The sequence below is a fragment of the Dermacentor albipictus genome, chromosome 10, assembly GCF_038994185.2.
Source record: "Dermacentor albipictus isolate Rhodes 1998 colony chromosome 10, USDA_Dalb.pri_finalv2, whole genome shotgun sequence".
In the NCBI taxonomy this organism is placed as follows: domain Eukaryota; kingdom Metazoa; phylum Arthropoda; class Arachnida; order Ixodida; family Ixodidae; genus Dermacentor; species Dermacentor albipictus.
Window position 1 is genome coordinate 49,412,750 of NC_091830.1, and position 15,145 is coordinate 49,427,894.

The window sequence follows — 15,145 nt, forward strand, 5'->3', positions numbered from 1 at the left end:
ACCTTAGTAAATACTTTGTAGGCAACGGACAGTAAGCTGATCGGTCTATAACTTTTTCAAGTCTTTGGCGTCCCCTTTCTTATGGATTAGGATTATGTTCGCGTTCTTCCAAGATTCCAGTACTCTTGAGGTCATGAGGCATTGCGCATACAGGGTGGCCAGTTTTTCAAGAACAATCTGCCAACCTTCCTTCAACAAATCTGCTGTTACCTGATCCTCCCCAGCTGCCTTCCCTCTTTTAATAGCTCCCAAGGCGGTCTTTACTTCTTCCGGCGTTACTTGTGGGATTTCGAATTCCTCTAGACTATTCTCTTGCACATTATCTTCGTGGGTGCCACTAGTACTGCATAAATATCTGCAGAACTCCTCAGCCACTTGAACTATCTCATCCATATTACTAATGATATTGCCGGCTTGGTCTCTTAACGCATACATCTGATTCTTGCCTATTCCTAGTTTCTTCTTCACTGCTTTTAGGCTTCTTCCGTTCCTGAGAGCATGTTCAATTCTATCCATATGCCTAATAATATAGTATAAAAAAATTATAAATTGCCTAATATATAAGATATACGTCATGAGGAATGCAATACCAGTGTTTCACGTTCTAAAGTGATGTCATTAATCTCCTAGAAAGAAATAAACTCTCGTTGCATTGAAAAACGGGTTCTAGGCGCGAAGTGTGTGGCCTGGAGCCAGGTATGGGCACAAAGGCATGCTATAAGTGCTCCTAGTGTGGGAACTCACATTGAGCGGTAATTCGTGGTCGCGGCAAGACGGGAAGGGAGGCTGTGCCCTCTTGTCTTCATAGTGGTGCCTGCGCGACAGCCTCGAAGGCAGCGGAAGGCAGCACTGATCGTGCGCAATGGGTCCCACGTGATTCTCACAGAGCCGTTATATGTGTAAAGTAGTTAGTTCGGAGAGTAAAGTGGCGCTGCCTAGGTGAGTTAACGTTGCGCCCCAGCTGCTTGGCAAAGCAGCGCGCAAAAAACCACGGCACGCCAGTCTTACCTACGAGCACACGCTTCGCACGCTTCCGATAATTACAGTTACAGAATCCCGGTCTTCATTTTTTTCTAGATATCAGTGCCGTATAATGCAGACTACTTGCGTGGCCCTATCCACGCCTTAAGCCCCTTGTTAAGTGATTTTGCAGTTATGTCCCGAAAATCACTCTTACTCCTCCCCTACTATTTTTCTTGAACTTGCTGTGATGGGACTGGAACTTTGTGGGACGGCAGGAGGAGCGCCCCTCCAAGCACTATTCCTCCGTTTGCTGAGAAGTCGCTCGCTAGTGACAAGCTTATACTGCGGCGGAGTAAATAATCGACCTCATGCCTCTTGCTGGCACACGTGGTCAGTTTGTTGACGATGTGGGAAATGATCCCAAGGAAAGAGCGGCATCTTTCAGGTGCCTTGGAAGGACTAAACCAGCCTTGGCCTAAACAAGCTGTTTTTTTGTTCAACTAGTGAGTGGGAACATAGAGCAAAAGCTTCAGAACAAAGTATCAAGTGCTCTTTTCTCTTGGTCACACTTTTATATCGCCACAATACGCTAATACCAATAACAACTTCACTCGAGATCTTACGTACTATCTCTCCTTGTGGAAACAACGCTAATACTGTGGACCTACAGAGCAGAACCAAGGATTCTCTTCCGTGGTGTTCTATTATTCCAGTGAACAATGATTGCAAGACTTACTCTGCTACGTGTAAGTCCAACGAGGATGAAGCTTATCCGCGGATTTCTCATGTCCAGATATCTTAGGTTCACCTGAAATACACCATCATTTACAGTTATGACTTCCTCACCGAACTTGTTCCTCACACATAGTACACTGAAACTTGGTTAGCATTATTTTAAGATATTCACAATTGGTATTATTAGGCAATGAAAGGGAATGTAGTCTAGCTACAAAAATGAACATCCAATAAACACGTTCTCTCGTACCATTTTTCGGTGATTTTGTTAAGGTGGGGCGTTTATTTGATATAATATGATGGTTTCTGGCAGCGAGAGGTGTAGTGTTAAGGCCACTCAGAGTACTGGAGGGCATAGCACTCCTCTTCACGAGTCGTCGGCCATATCGTAGCGCTATGCACGTTACAGACGGTGCCAACAGAGGGAGTTGATCGGAAATCCCATGGTGCAAACTTCTAACAATGGCGACATGAACGAGGCTGGTAATGCGATCGTGGCTTCCGATGCGCGTGATGCCGAAAATCGCGTAAGTGGCGTCATTGAGGTATGCCAGAATGTTGAAGGGGCCAGTGTAGTGGGCCATGAACTTTAGGCACAGGCCACGCTTGTGATGTGCAGTCCAATACCACACCGCATCTCCTTTTGTGCATGATATCTACTTAGGTCGTTTATCTTAGGGAGACTTTGAAATATTTGAGATTAAAAGTACGGGAAACGCGTGTGCGCTAGCTTCCTAAGTGCGACACAGAGTGTTAAGTGAATCCAAACTTGATTATGTTGGAAAAATGAAAATCGTCTTTGTTGAGCGCTCTAGCGAGCCGGTAATCAACCTTAGCAAATTTGGGAGCAAGACTCCGCATATAAGAGGACAGATTCAAAAATATTTTATGACCTCGTGTCTAGCGTGATAGCGTCATGCTGGTGACTGTGACGACTTGCTGTAGGTCCGATCGAACGCCGTGCTCATTGGTTCAGGTGGCTGAGGACTAAAGTTTCAAGGTCACAAAGGTGGCACTGAGAGATCAAAGTCAGTGCAGCCCTGTCGAGACATGTAAAGACTACGTCAAAAGGACAGTTGTGCTCAATGTACTCGTGGAAAGTAATCCTGAAAAGGATGACAACGTCTTGGGGATATATGAAAGAGAGATTGTCTACTTGAGGCTACAGATAACTACGTCCATATACAGCAGAAGGTAATAAGGGGCATTACATAAACAAGATGGCATTACAGATCGGAATCTTGAACAAGATGTTTGGGTTTATCTTACGAAGGTATTGGAAGTCGCCAATATAAAGACCTCATGCTTGTAAAACATTGCAAATCTAGTTCTCAAGTCCGTAGAAGAAAAATACAAAGCAAACAGTAGTGAATGAATGCAGTTGTAGGCAGATCAGTAAGGTGTTTTTCTTTATTTATTTGCAACATGGCTGAGTTGTAATTAATCGACGCACAACCAGCACGAGCCATATTTTTCTTTATCCAGATACCAGATGCAGCCGACGTCTTTTAAATGAATGTGCTTACTTCCATTTCTTTGACATGTACATCAATAGTTTTACTCAACCAGTGAGACTCGATATGACCTCTGCCGGATCAGCCTGGAGTTTTAGTCTCTATAGCAGCCAATGTTCTCTTCTGTGTGTCTTGTCAAAATGTGGCGCAATCCAACCTCTAATACTCTATTATACGATAGTTTGTACAGGCATTACTCAAACTTGCTTGCTCGGGGTTTGTCATTCTTGTTAGAGTCACGGATGAGACTATGCTTTGAGAGAATGTGAACCTTGGTTCCTGGTTTCATTGACGACAGATGTTCAATGCAGTTGGTAATATGACATCATCAAGGGAGGCAACAGTGGCGGTACTTTCGATGTCGTCACGTAGGCCCATCATGTCTATGCTAACGTCTGGCTCAAGTAAGGCCAGTGGCATCCCACTGTGCAGAACAACAGGTTGAAAAAAATCCAAGGCTCCTAATTTGAATATTAAGTTGCTAACGTGAAGGATGCCACGCAAGCACATTTTCTTACGGACATTAGAGACATCACCTCAACTAGAACATCAAAGTTATTATTGTCGACACCACGGTCATCAACAGGCGCTCGCACTATAAGCAATGTCGGCAACAGTACATCTTCCACGACGGCTAGAGTGTCTTGGCAACCAGAGACTGCTTTGCAAGAACGCCAAATATTTCATAAGCCCCCTAGTCCATGGTAGCACCACTAGCATTTTAGGAGAACTATCCTTAGTAACCAACGGTGTATGTAGCTAAAATGAACTGTAAATTCTTCTTTAAATACTCTCGCACCCTAAGTGATACTTGCCATACTTTCATCCAGAAGCCTTCAGGAGAAAAGCTGTTTTGGCCTAGTGTGTACTTGCTGAAAGACATACGGGCCCAAAGAAGGGCACAAAGAACAGCGAAGACTCACTGGCGATGACACCGGCGGCACTTCCAACGGATTTATTTACCGTACAGACCCACGAATAAGTGGACAAATGTACGCACGCACACACTGTCCTCGATACTTCCGACAACAAGACATCTAACCACGCCATCTCTCACTGAAATAGCTGTAGCGATGTGTAAATCATACTGTTTCTCTTTCCCGAATAGTACCCTTCCATTACCACGTCTGATATTAGTGTTGCTTCTACCGAGCTTCCCGGCTACCCTACATCGGACAGACCGGGCACTCTTTAAATTAACGAGCCAAGGAGCACGGCCTAAAACTTTTAAAAACACGACGAGGGGCATTTTCTCGAGCACTGCAATGCTTGCATGTGTGAGCCCCATTTGGGAAAGGTAGATTTTCGGCAGATATAATAATCACAACGCATGAGAGATAATGGCAACTCAAAATATAAGACAGAAGAACACTAGCTCTTTAAGTGAAACAGCGCTTCTTTCATATGAATCATACACAAGACTGTTCGCTCGATGGCTGTGTCAAGTAACGGGATTAGCGTGCGCATGCGCGTATTTGTCAAGTTATACTCCGGCTCTCTGACGTTTTTTGTTTTCCATGAATGGGTCCACAGATTTAAACATCTTCAGTATGCCATCTATGTCCACACTGTATGTCTAACTTGGAAGTGCACTATGTTTAAAAAGCGTATGTTCGGTACGCTTCCTTTTCATGGCTCGGTCCACAAAAGCATTTCTTCGCCTTCACAATGATGCGTCGTTGCGTAATAGTGAAGAGAGACCGGTGGGAAATTTTGGTGTCACCGACTATACTTTGCCAGAGGGTACAAATAACGGCCGCACAAGAACGGCAGAACAGAAAATTCCATTCCCAAGTTAACGGAGTACAACAGCCCGCACTAATTAGTCCACTTACCTAAATATGTCAGCATATTGTAAATAATCCGTGAACAGGCACAGCCTTTCGAAATAAATAAACAATTCAAGAGAAATCGATTCCCAGTAAGAAAACATAAATGTTTCGAATGCAAAAACTCAGAATTGCATCCTTAAGAAGTCAGAAGAGGTACTCACTGCATTTGTCATGACTGCCAGATAAGCAATTAACTCCTCATTTTTCTTAAATGACTTTTGGTGCACCGAGTCAGAAATAACGTGAAGCTCCACAGAAACTTATCTCGGTTCGCTGATCGCTCCTCTTCTTTGTCTTCCATGTTATGACGTGCCACACATGAAAGCAAAGTAAACATTTTTAGTAGTATTCCTTGTATGTATAACGCTACTTGCAACGGGCTCCAAATCATTCCAATGTGTGTATGGCGAAAGTGGAAATGATAGCCAATGATGCTGCCATACAAAGCTGCCAGCATGAAATAACTTTCATTCCCATAGCACGAATATTGCTTTCGTGAGCACGAACTCCTCGATTCATTTTGATACTCCAACTTGGCATTCTTTTTTGGCTGAAGTGATGGAGCACACCGCACACCAAATTTTGAACGGTATTCTGTATGTTCTCTAGGTTGGTGAAAGTTCAACATTTCAACCCTACTTCTAGTTAAACTGAGTTGTAACGAATTGTAGCACTATCAACACTAAGAACTACTTGCCATAGCGGCTTTAATGTTTTCTTGTTCTCCAACGAGCGAAAATGGCTCGGACTTGTCTACCTCCGTTTGTAGGATCCTTTCAATTTCGGCATGTGTTCTGGATTGAACGAGAAGGCCAGACGAGAAGCGTTTAAACAAATTAAAAGTGTGAGACACGCCGATGCGTTCATAACAACGGTGTTGCTTCTGGCCAGGGTCGCAAAACAGAATCGAATGTCATATTGTAGTTCACAAGAAGGATTTGAAGCACTATTTGCTTTTGGGCTTAGCATGTAACATACACGGCTTCGAGCAGTCTATCCATAGGCTGTCTGCTCAACTTGATGAAATTGAGAAACTCTTTGACTGCATTGACCAAGATATGAAGAATGTGAAGCGAAATGTTGAAAACATGGGGACATCTGGGGTTCCTCAGGAACTCAGTCAACTTCGGGATGGCGTTGACGCTCCTGGAGTGGCGTAGCAGACGCGAAAACTTAAAAATACAGGAGGTTGTTCTTCTTGCCTTGTTCTTGATGTCTTGTTATTCGAGAAAAACAGGCTACAAAGTATGCAACTATTTTGATGCGACGCCATTAAATGGCTGCTTGAGCGAAAAGTAGAGAAACGGAACCTAAGTTCTGAGCTGATCCGGAACTCCGCGCCGAAGCTGCGACTAAGAGGCGACGTCGAGTCGTGTATCTCGAGTTTCAGTTTAGGGAACACGAGAGTTGTCGCCCAAACGCTTGACGTCGCCGAAAAGCGATCCCAGCCTGCGACTGCTCCAAAACTTCCAGCGTCAAGCCTGCCGCAGCTCAGCAGGACTACGATCGACGAAGTAGAGCCTATCCGGCCCATCGCGCCGAGGCGGCCGCCGACAAACGCCATCGCCGAGCCGAGGATCCCGAGTTATAGACCAGACACAAGGAACTCTGCCGACTGAATGCGCGGCGTCTCCGGGAATCGCTTTCGGGCCTGCGTGTCACCGAGAACTTTTAACCCCAAGCCCGCAAATCCGTGGGAGGTGCGAACGGCCACTTCCAGCGCGAATTTCTCGGCATAGAGTTCGGGCACAGCTGCCGCGTCTGTGATCGGTGCTGGTTTGACGTGAACCTCTCCAGGTGAGATCGGAGCGGAACTTTAAGCAGACGAGCTCTGCCTTGCAAGTTCCTAGCGAAGCTTTCCCCGATGCTATATATATATATATATATATATATATATATATATATATAACACCACTTCACGTGCGCACCTCGACGGGTCAGAGAAGTTCAAAGGAACTGCTGCAACACAGGCGCGCCAGCTGTTGCGTGAGGGGACAGGGCATCGACGTGACGTCATGTCACCATGACACTCGGAAGTCTCTGTTATACGCACGTTTCTTGCCCGTGCAAGCTCTCACCTGCATTCTAATTTCGCCTAGGTAATCGCTATGCAAAAATTAGTGCATGAAAACAGAAGAAATTCGAAAAAAAAAACACTTTGGCGGTAGTATCTTTCGAACAAGTGACCGTTCGCGCAGAATCCAAATGTCTTACCCAATGGTCTAAACCAGCGCCTCCTTGATAGCAGGCCTGTGCACTCTGCCTTATGACATCGCGCTACTCGGGTCGAAATTTCCACTGCCAAGCCCGGCATGGCAATGTGGTGGCGTCAAAATTCACCGTGGTTTATTCGAGAGCGTCACCATTAGATTGTATGGCAGTTGTGCGAGGTAGCACGACGTCGCGGATCGATGTGCAACGGAAATACGCTATCAAGGAGGCATTGGCCAAACATCTCAATGTGCTCGCTTGCCCTCGAGGAGTTCAGCACTCGAAGAACTGCTCGCAAGCGCTCAATTCAACAATTATTGTTTCGCATTCGCAACTCATAAGTGCTTAAGTGCCCTCGTATCTTTTAGAGTGCAGCTCAGCAAAAGCTTTTATAACTGAGCATATGTCTATATTTACTTAGCATATATTTTACTTTACAAAAAAAATATATAGAACTACAGACCTCGCACTCCAACCACTAAAATGTTATCGCAGCTGACGTCAATTTATAGATAGATAGATAGATAGATAGATAGATAGATAGATAGATAGATAGATAGATAGATAGATAGATAGATAGATAGATAGATAGATAGATAGATAGATAGATAGATAGATAGATAGATAGATAGATAGATAGATAGATAGATAGATAGATAGATAGATAGATAGATAGATAGATAGATAGATAGATAGATAGATAGATAGATAGATAGATAGATAGATAGATAGATAGATAGATAGATAGATAGATAGATAGATAGATAGATAGATAGATAGATAGATAGATAGATAGATAGATAGATAGATAGATAGATAGATAGATAGATAGATAGATAGATAGATAGATAGATAGATAGATAGATAGATAGATAGATAGATAGATAGATAGATAGATAGATGGATAGATAGATAATGCTTTTCAGTGCATTGGCGCGGATTATAACAAAAGGACAAATAGTGAAACATAACCAATTTCTTCAAATTTAAATCTGCAATACTTACCATTCCGATTTCTTCGGTCTCTTTTCTTACGCTGGTTGAGCTCATACGAACGTTGGTAAACTTGTGAGAGCGTCGGCTCTGCAAAAAAAAAGATATACATATTTGCTTCGCTGCACTGTAAGTTGGAAATTATTGAGTCGTATTGAAGCTGTGGTTAAACAAAGGAAAAGTAATGGCATAACAACTAGTCATGTGCTTGCCAGCTGCTGTTATCATGTGCGGGTGATAGACATTAAAGCGTATTGACTTTCCTATACGCAGAGAGAACATCAGACATATTTATTAAGCAACAGGTGCTATATACGTATACCAGTACGAAACGGGACACATATTACACCGGGAAATGGACTAGTCGACGAGAATTTCGTACCATGCTAAAAGGGAGTCGGTTGTTTCAACGTCACTGCCTTGATGGAGTCTGATGTAGCATCGCTATGTTTTACATTCCCCAACTATTTTTCGCAATAGTGACGGTTACAACTCAAACCAGTGAGGAAAATATTTTAAATAACGTGTGTGCCAGGAGATCTTGAAGCCGCCTTTGCACTTTTAACAGGGAGCAGTTTAAGCTTTTCTTTTGCCGTGGAGCGTTACCAGAAAATTCAGCCTAGCTGTGCACCGCCTCGCGTTGCCTAGCAACCAGCTGCGAGAGTCACGTAACCTCCTCACACCCCACGCGCGTAGGGCGGAGTTGTGATGTCACAGGCTAGTAAAAGCTCGAGCCCGCGTGGTGGCACACCTCTCGCCTCATGTACTCCCTGCGTACGTGCTGCTGCCATGGGAAGACCGAAGAAAGTCCGGACGCCCGAAGATGGAGCGGCTTACCATGAAGAGCGCCCTACTGCCAAGCGAGAAGCTATGCGTCCCGCCGAGCTGATCCGGAACTCCGCGCCGAAGCTGCGACTAAGAGGCGACGTCGAGTCGTGTATCTCGAGTTTCAGTTTAGGGAACACGAGAGTTGTCGCCCAAACGCTTGACGTCGCCGAAAAGCGATCCCAGCCTGCGACTGCTCCAAAACTTCCAGCGTCAAGCCTGCCGCAGCTCAGCAGGACTACGATCGACGAAGTAGAGCCTATCCGGCCCATCGCGCCGAGGCGGCCGCCGACAAACGCCATCGCCGAGCCGAGGATCCCGAGTTATAGACCAGACACAAGGAACTCTGCCGACTGAATGCGCGGCGTCTCCGGGAATCGCTTTCGGGCCTGCGTGTCACCGAGAACTTTTAACCCCAAGCCCGCAAATCCGTGGGAGGTGCGAACGGCCACTTCCAGCGCGAATTTCTCGGCATAGAGTTCGGGCACAGCTGCCGCGTCTGTGATCGGTGCTGGTTTGACGTGAACCTCTCCAGGTGAGATCGGAGCGGAACTTTAAGCAGACGAGCTCTGCCTTGCAAGTTCCTAGCGAAGCTTTCCCCGATGCTATATATATATATATATAAATATATATATATATATATATATATATATATATATATATATATATATATATATATATATATATATATATATACATATATATATATACATACCTGCATTTCAAAGATGTCGGGCCGATATCGACTCCGTGTCGATCATAAATCTGTGATTCTTCTCAATACGTGTCCTTTAGCAGGCAAGAGAACCAAATGATGGCAATTTATAACCTGTTCTCATGCTCTCGCATAGCTTCCCCACTCCCCAATATTGTATTATAACTACAGGGCGAGAACGTTTAAAGGAACTCTGCAGTGATCATGAGAGCTACGGTGAACACTTCTTGCAGTAAACAGGCTACCCTGCCAAGGAGCATTAAAAGTGATATTTCCTCAACACAAACCAAAGGGTAGCAAGGCACACTAAGGATAATCCAAGCCCTAATATCAGGCCGTGTCACCTGCGGAACCTGACACTCAAGCCGCCTGAAATCATGAAGCTGAATGTTGTCATTCGAAAGGCAATCAACGTAGGCTTGACCCTCCCGCCCATTGCATTAACGGAGATATTCCTCAACCTCGGCGTCCACAATACGTGGGAAGCGCTTGCCGACCCTCTTAAAATCGGCACACTAGAGCGGCTCAAGCTCACTGCCACCGGACGTGCATACAGTTTCGCGCTACCCCAACTACAGTGAAAGCTACACTGCCTACACAGACCAGAAAGCAAGAATCCCACCCGTCCTGCAGTACAGTATCAGCTTTGCAGGCATACCGCGCCATATGCATCCAACTTACGACAAGGAGTGTCGGTGAAGCAGAATCCGCGCACATAGCAAGAAACACGCGAGAGACCCTGATTCGAGGCGCACCAGTGCTGCCCGGTATATAAAACGAAACTCCTTTGCCTTAAGCGTCGTGGGTCACCAAGACAGAGAACTCGCAGCTTTCACCATCCAAGCAAGAGCCTCCGAGACTGCAGCGGAAACATCAATCCCTCTGGCGATAACAATCTGCCCGGAAGTGGCAGTAATGCTCACTGAGTCCCAATCAGCAGCTTGCAGCTGCCAAAAAGGACGCATATGCCAACCGACACCATGCCGGCCAACAACGTCAGTGACATCGCCCTAGAGCACTTTGAGCTTCTGCAACACCACCGACTCAGCACAAGAATGTGCCCTTTACCACACGAGAATTTGAGCAAAGAGGAAAAAGTCATCTTCCGCAGCTTACAGACGAACTTCTACGTACAGGGAATAATCATGAACACATTCTATCCTAGCAATACTTGCACACGTGCACCCACTGCGACGTCCCAGAAACCCTTCATCACATGGCCTAGGATTCCCCCCCGCGTGACACATCCACAGACCCCACACCACAAGCTCCACAATATGACTCCAAAGAAGGACGCCCCATAGAAGCACAAGAATAGCACCCCAACTCACCGCAGATCAATACCACCACAGAAAATTGGGGGGCCAAGCTTTCCTCTGACGACCTGTATAGCCAACGCAGCGTTTTTACCCGGGCTAAGAGGCATCGCTAACCAGAGTGTTCCTGGATGAAGGAATCCTCCCACATAGGGTGGACTTGGCCCGGACTAGGATTACCGTTTCACAAAATAAAAGCTAATTTCTCTCTCTCCTCATTAACGTTCGAGACGGATTGCTGCGCCTTTCAATCGCGTTCAAGTCGCGTTTCAATCTCAATGCTTAAAGCTTTGTAAAGAACTTGATGGGTGATAAACATTTTTGGAGTTAAAATATGTGGACATAAGATTGGTTAAACCACCCGTTCAAATTCTGCATCAATAAAATGATGACTAACATACAGAAAAACAATTCGCTTACCGAAGTCGTTATAGGTACCCTGTATCTCTTGTACTTTGTAGATCTTATGCGGCATCTTATCTTGTAACGAACGTTCGTCTTGTGGTAGAGGCTTTATTCTCAGTTCGTGGTTGATAATACCTTCCTGGTAGAATAGGAGGAAATATAACTCATTCACAGGCAAAAACACACAAACCGATATCTTATATATTTGGCTTTTCAAAGTGCACGAAAACAAAATATCTGCTTATGCTAAAGTTTTACAGCGGAGCTGTTAGTCTCTAGTTTGCTGAAAGTTTTCGTGTCCGCGTGTGCGGGGCTCACACAAAAATGGGAGCAATCCCGGACACAGTTAAACTAGCGCTTAGCGGAGGACCTAGAGGAATGAGCATGTAGACCGCACTTCCACACACCAACATGGGAGCGTAACATACGCCGCTTGTCTGGTCGTCGCCTAACGTCGGTCGTGCTTGTCCAAAGCTGGCAACAGTTTCGCTGTACATCCAGTTTCCCAGAGTGGAATGGCGGCTCAATATTTTTAAAAGACAGTGATGCGCAATATAGTTATACATCTTAAGCCTGCCTCTTAAGTGACGTGCACGTCGTAACCTTGGTTACGAATGGTGGTTCTACACTAAAAGTCTCGTAGCGTTCCATGTGCATCGCAAGACTGGCTGAACGGGCTCAAGAAAGATACGAAGGCAAAGAAACAGGTATCGATGCACTGTTACGAGTCAAGTCAAACCTTGCCCGGGCCATCTTAATTTATAATGGCCACAAAGGACGTCATTCAAGAAATACACACTTGGTTAGCTTTTTAGTCGCCCTGACTCTCAGGAATGCCAAGAAGAATTTACGGCGCAAGGTGACACACGGGAAAGGTGAAGGCTTTTGAAGTAAATCCGTTCACACTGTGATGAAGGACCCCTTACGGAACAGTGTTTCCCCAGTGACAACCCACATAGCACGTTTTCCTTTTCATGCTATCAGTAAGCAGCAGAGCAAAGCGCAAGAAAATTCTGCATCTCGTGAATGCGAAACAACAAGGAAAGCATAACGCATAAGAAAAGAAAGTGTAAAGCTTGAAATGCTTTGCAGCCTTATAATTCGCACATTTGGTAATATCAGTGTTACTAGCAGTGAGTCCAAAATGTCTGCCAGATGTGGATAAGCATTTCATGTTGCTTTCTCTGGCCACTGGACGAAAAGCTGATCGTGGGTGTTTGCTTCCAGGGCCAGATTAGATAGTTCCATGCAATAGGGCAGAGAGCGAGGACGCTACACCTATGAAAAACACGCGGACGAAGCTGCCCGAGGCCAGTATGGCGGTGTGACAGTGGCGAGATCAACTTGGGGGCCAGTTGCATGCGTTCAAGTGTATGGCTCTAATAACAGTCGTTTGCTGCAAGGCAAATTGTGGGTACACTAGTGGTAGTAAAATATTTATAGCAATAAAACTACCACCAAGAAAATGAAGTGTTCCGGCAACTTTTCTGTTGCTGATGGGCTGCGGATGAGGTTTCCCTTTTAGAAGCCATCTGCCCTTCTACTTTCACGTTACTCTCGGGAACGCGAAGAACGATTTACGCCGAAATGTTATGCACCGGGCACACGGGAGAACTAAAATCGTTTGAAGTGAACCCTGATGGGGATGATGCCGTTGCACCGGTAAACGCTTAGCCATCTCCATTTCCGTAAAGGACACTTACCAGTAAGGAAAAGCTCTTTTGTCGCGTGCCCCCTCGTGTCAAATACCTTTCCAGTAAGCGGCCCTTACTTCAAAGGGCTGTGGAGTGCTCGTGTGTAAAGAGTATCAGATGCACCACCTGCTGTCCATAGACCGTGAATTTTAGACGAAGGTCGCTCTGACAATACTACTGTCCCTTGTAGAAGGAGCAGATTGCGTCGTGCAAGGTGGGGCAATGTTGTTGCGAAATCAAGTTTTAGAGACACGTGATACGTGCTCGCATCATCGGTGCCAATGCCGGCGTCATGCAGTCAGGCAAGTCATGAAAACACGAGCTGCTCGCGGAGCCTACCTTTCCCGAGCATATCACTGGGTGCATGTGTGGCCGGCGAGCTGCAGGTTTTAAGTCACGTGATTGCTGCGCGCGCAGGAGTAGCATACTGTGCGGACAGCAAGGGGCCAGACGAAAATAAATTGGCTTCGATGAGCGCTCTGCTGGATTTCTCATGCGCTGCTACATTTTGGAGGCGCGAAACAGCGACAAGTAGCGTCAGCGCAGCCCATTTTACATCTATGCATGTTCCTCGTGGCCGACCCCCGAATACTCTTCACATAACGTAAGTGTTGTTACCGGGAGTGATCGCGGTCGTCGGGTGGACTATCTTCTCGTGTGTTAGGACGTGTGAGGTGGTGCGTACTCAGAAAGCGAATGTTTGCTGAAACTTGCACTGCGTGTAGAACTACGAGCCTTATTTCGTGCTATATTGATGTGTCCTTCGGGCAAAACGCTGCCTTGAACTATGATACTACTGTACGAGACGGACATACCAGCGGACTCACACCCTAAAATATTTCAAACGAGCGAGGTATAAGTTCGTACTTTCAGTCCTCAGTAAATACACAGAAAAGCGACAGTACCCGTTACCGCATGAATTCCACAGGTAACGAAGCCAAAGATAGCATTAGGAAAATTAATTGTAACATTATTTGAAGTATGCAAATCACAACCCAAATGGAAGTTAGAAACGAAGAAAAAAAAGCCTTTCCCGTAGTGGGAGCTCAACTCCCAACCTAGGTTGAAATGTCACTGAGATTTTCTCTAGTAACGTCAGGAGAGCCATATCGAATATTGCGCGCCTATAGTATAGGACGACGCCACACACTAGAGGCTTTAGGTATATGCTACCCAATATGTTACCGATATTTGTTATGGAATATGGGAGCAGTGCATTACCAATATTTTCCAGCGAGTATAGCCAGACTAGTTGCATAAGGAAGGACTTACGACTTGCGCCACGCCTTCCCTCTGGCGTAAGACGAGAGAGGATTGATGGTGCACGTCCTGGTACAGGACCTCTTGAATAGCTGAAGTGTCAACCTGCGTATACACGTCATTTTTGGAGTTGGCTATCAGTTGAAGAATCTATGATTCTTCATTTGATGCTTCTGTGGCATTCTGTGCGAAAAATTGTACTATTGCTTTATAGCTCCACAGAAAAATTTTTATTTAGCTTAAGTAGTACTGTACGAATGGTTACGATCTGCTGCTTCACCCCAATCCTAACTTGTGCACAAAAAACGCCTACTTTTTCATACAAATAAATGGGCGATTCTCATAGTAAATTTAGGAAGAGTTCTAGAAATTTTTTTTCGCCACAAAATAACTCAGGTAAGTTTACTAAACTAATTTAAGATGCACTTTCGGAATGAAAGATATTTTCCACATAACATGCAGAAGAATCACTGTTTCGGTGTATAATGCAGTTCATTTGGAAGGAACAATCAAGACAAGAGACTAAATTATGATAATGGCACAAATTCTTGTGCAGGAAACACAAATTAGTAAAACATTCCTCGCAGCAAAGTCGGTTCACGGGAGTACGCTGGCCCACACTTTTTACGGCCCTTGCAAACCTTCAAAATACTTTATGCTTTTCTGGGCTATTGGGGTGCAA

General features: G+C 45.2%; 1 protein-coding gene across 3 annotated transcripts in view; it reads right to left on the bottom strand.

Annotated features, from left to right (window-relative positions):
* The window catches only part of LOC139050695 (venom metalloproteinase BumaMPs1-like), a 35,452-nt gene extending 30,125 nt beyond the window's left edge, over positions 1 to 5,327 (bottom strand). The window contains exons 1-2 of one of the 3 annotated variants that reach the window (XM_070527316.1): positions 5,206 to 5,327; positions 1,700 to 1,771 (exon numbers count right to left, since the gene is read on the bottom strand). In XM_070527316.1, coding sequence (XP_070383417.1) covers positions 1,700 to 1,771; positions 5,206 to 5,217 — 84 coding nt within the window. In that variant the 5' untranslated portion in view covers positions 5,218 to 5,327. The remainder of the gene's footprint in view (positions 1 to 1,699; positions 1,772 to 5,205) is intronic. The other 2 variants (XM_070527318.1, XM_070527317.1) reach the window with 2 other exon arrangements.
* Between the last annotated feature and the right edge of the window lie 9,818 nt (positions 5,328 to 15,145).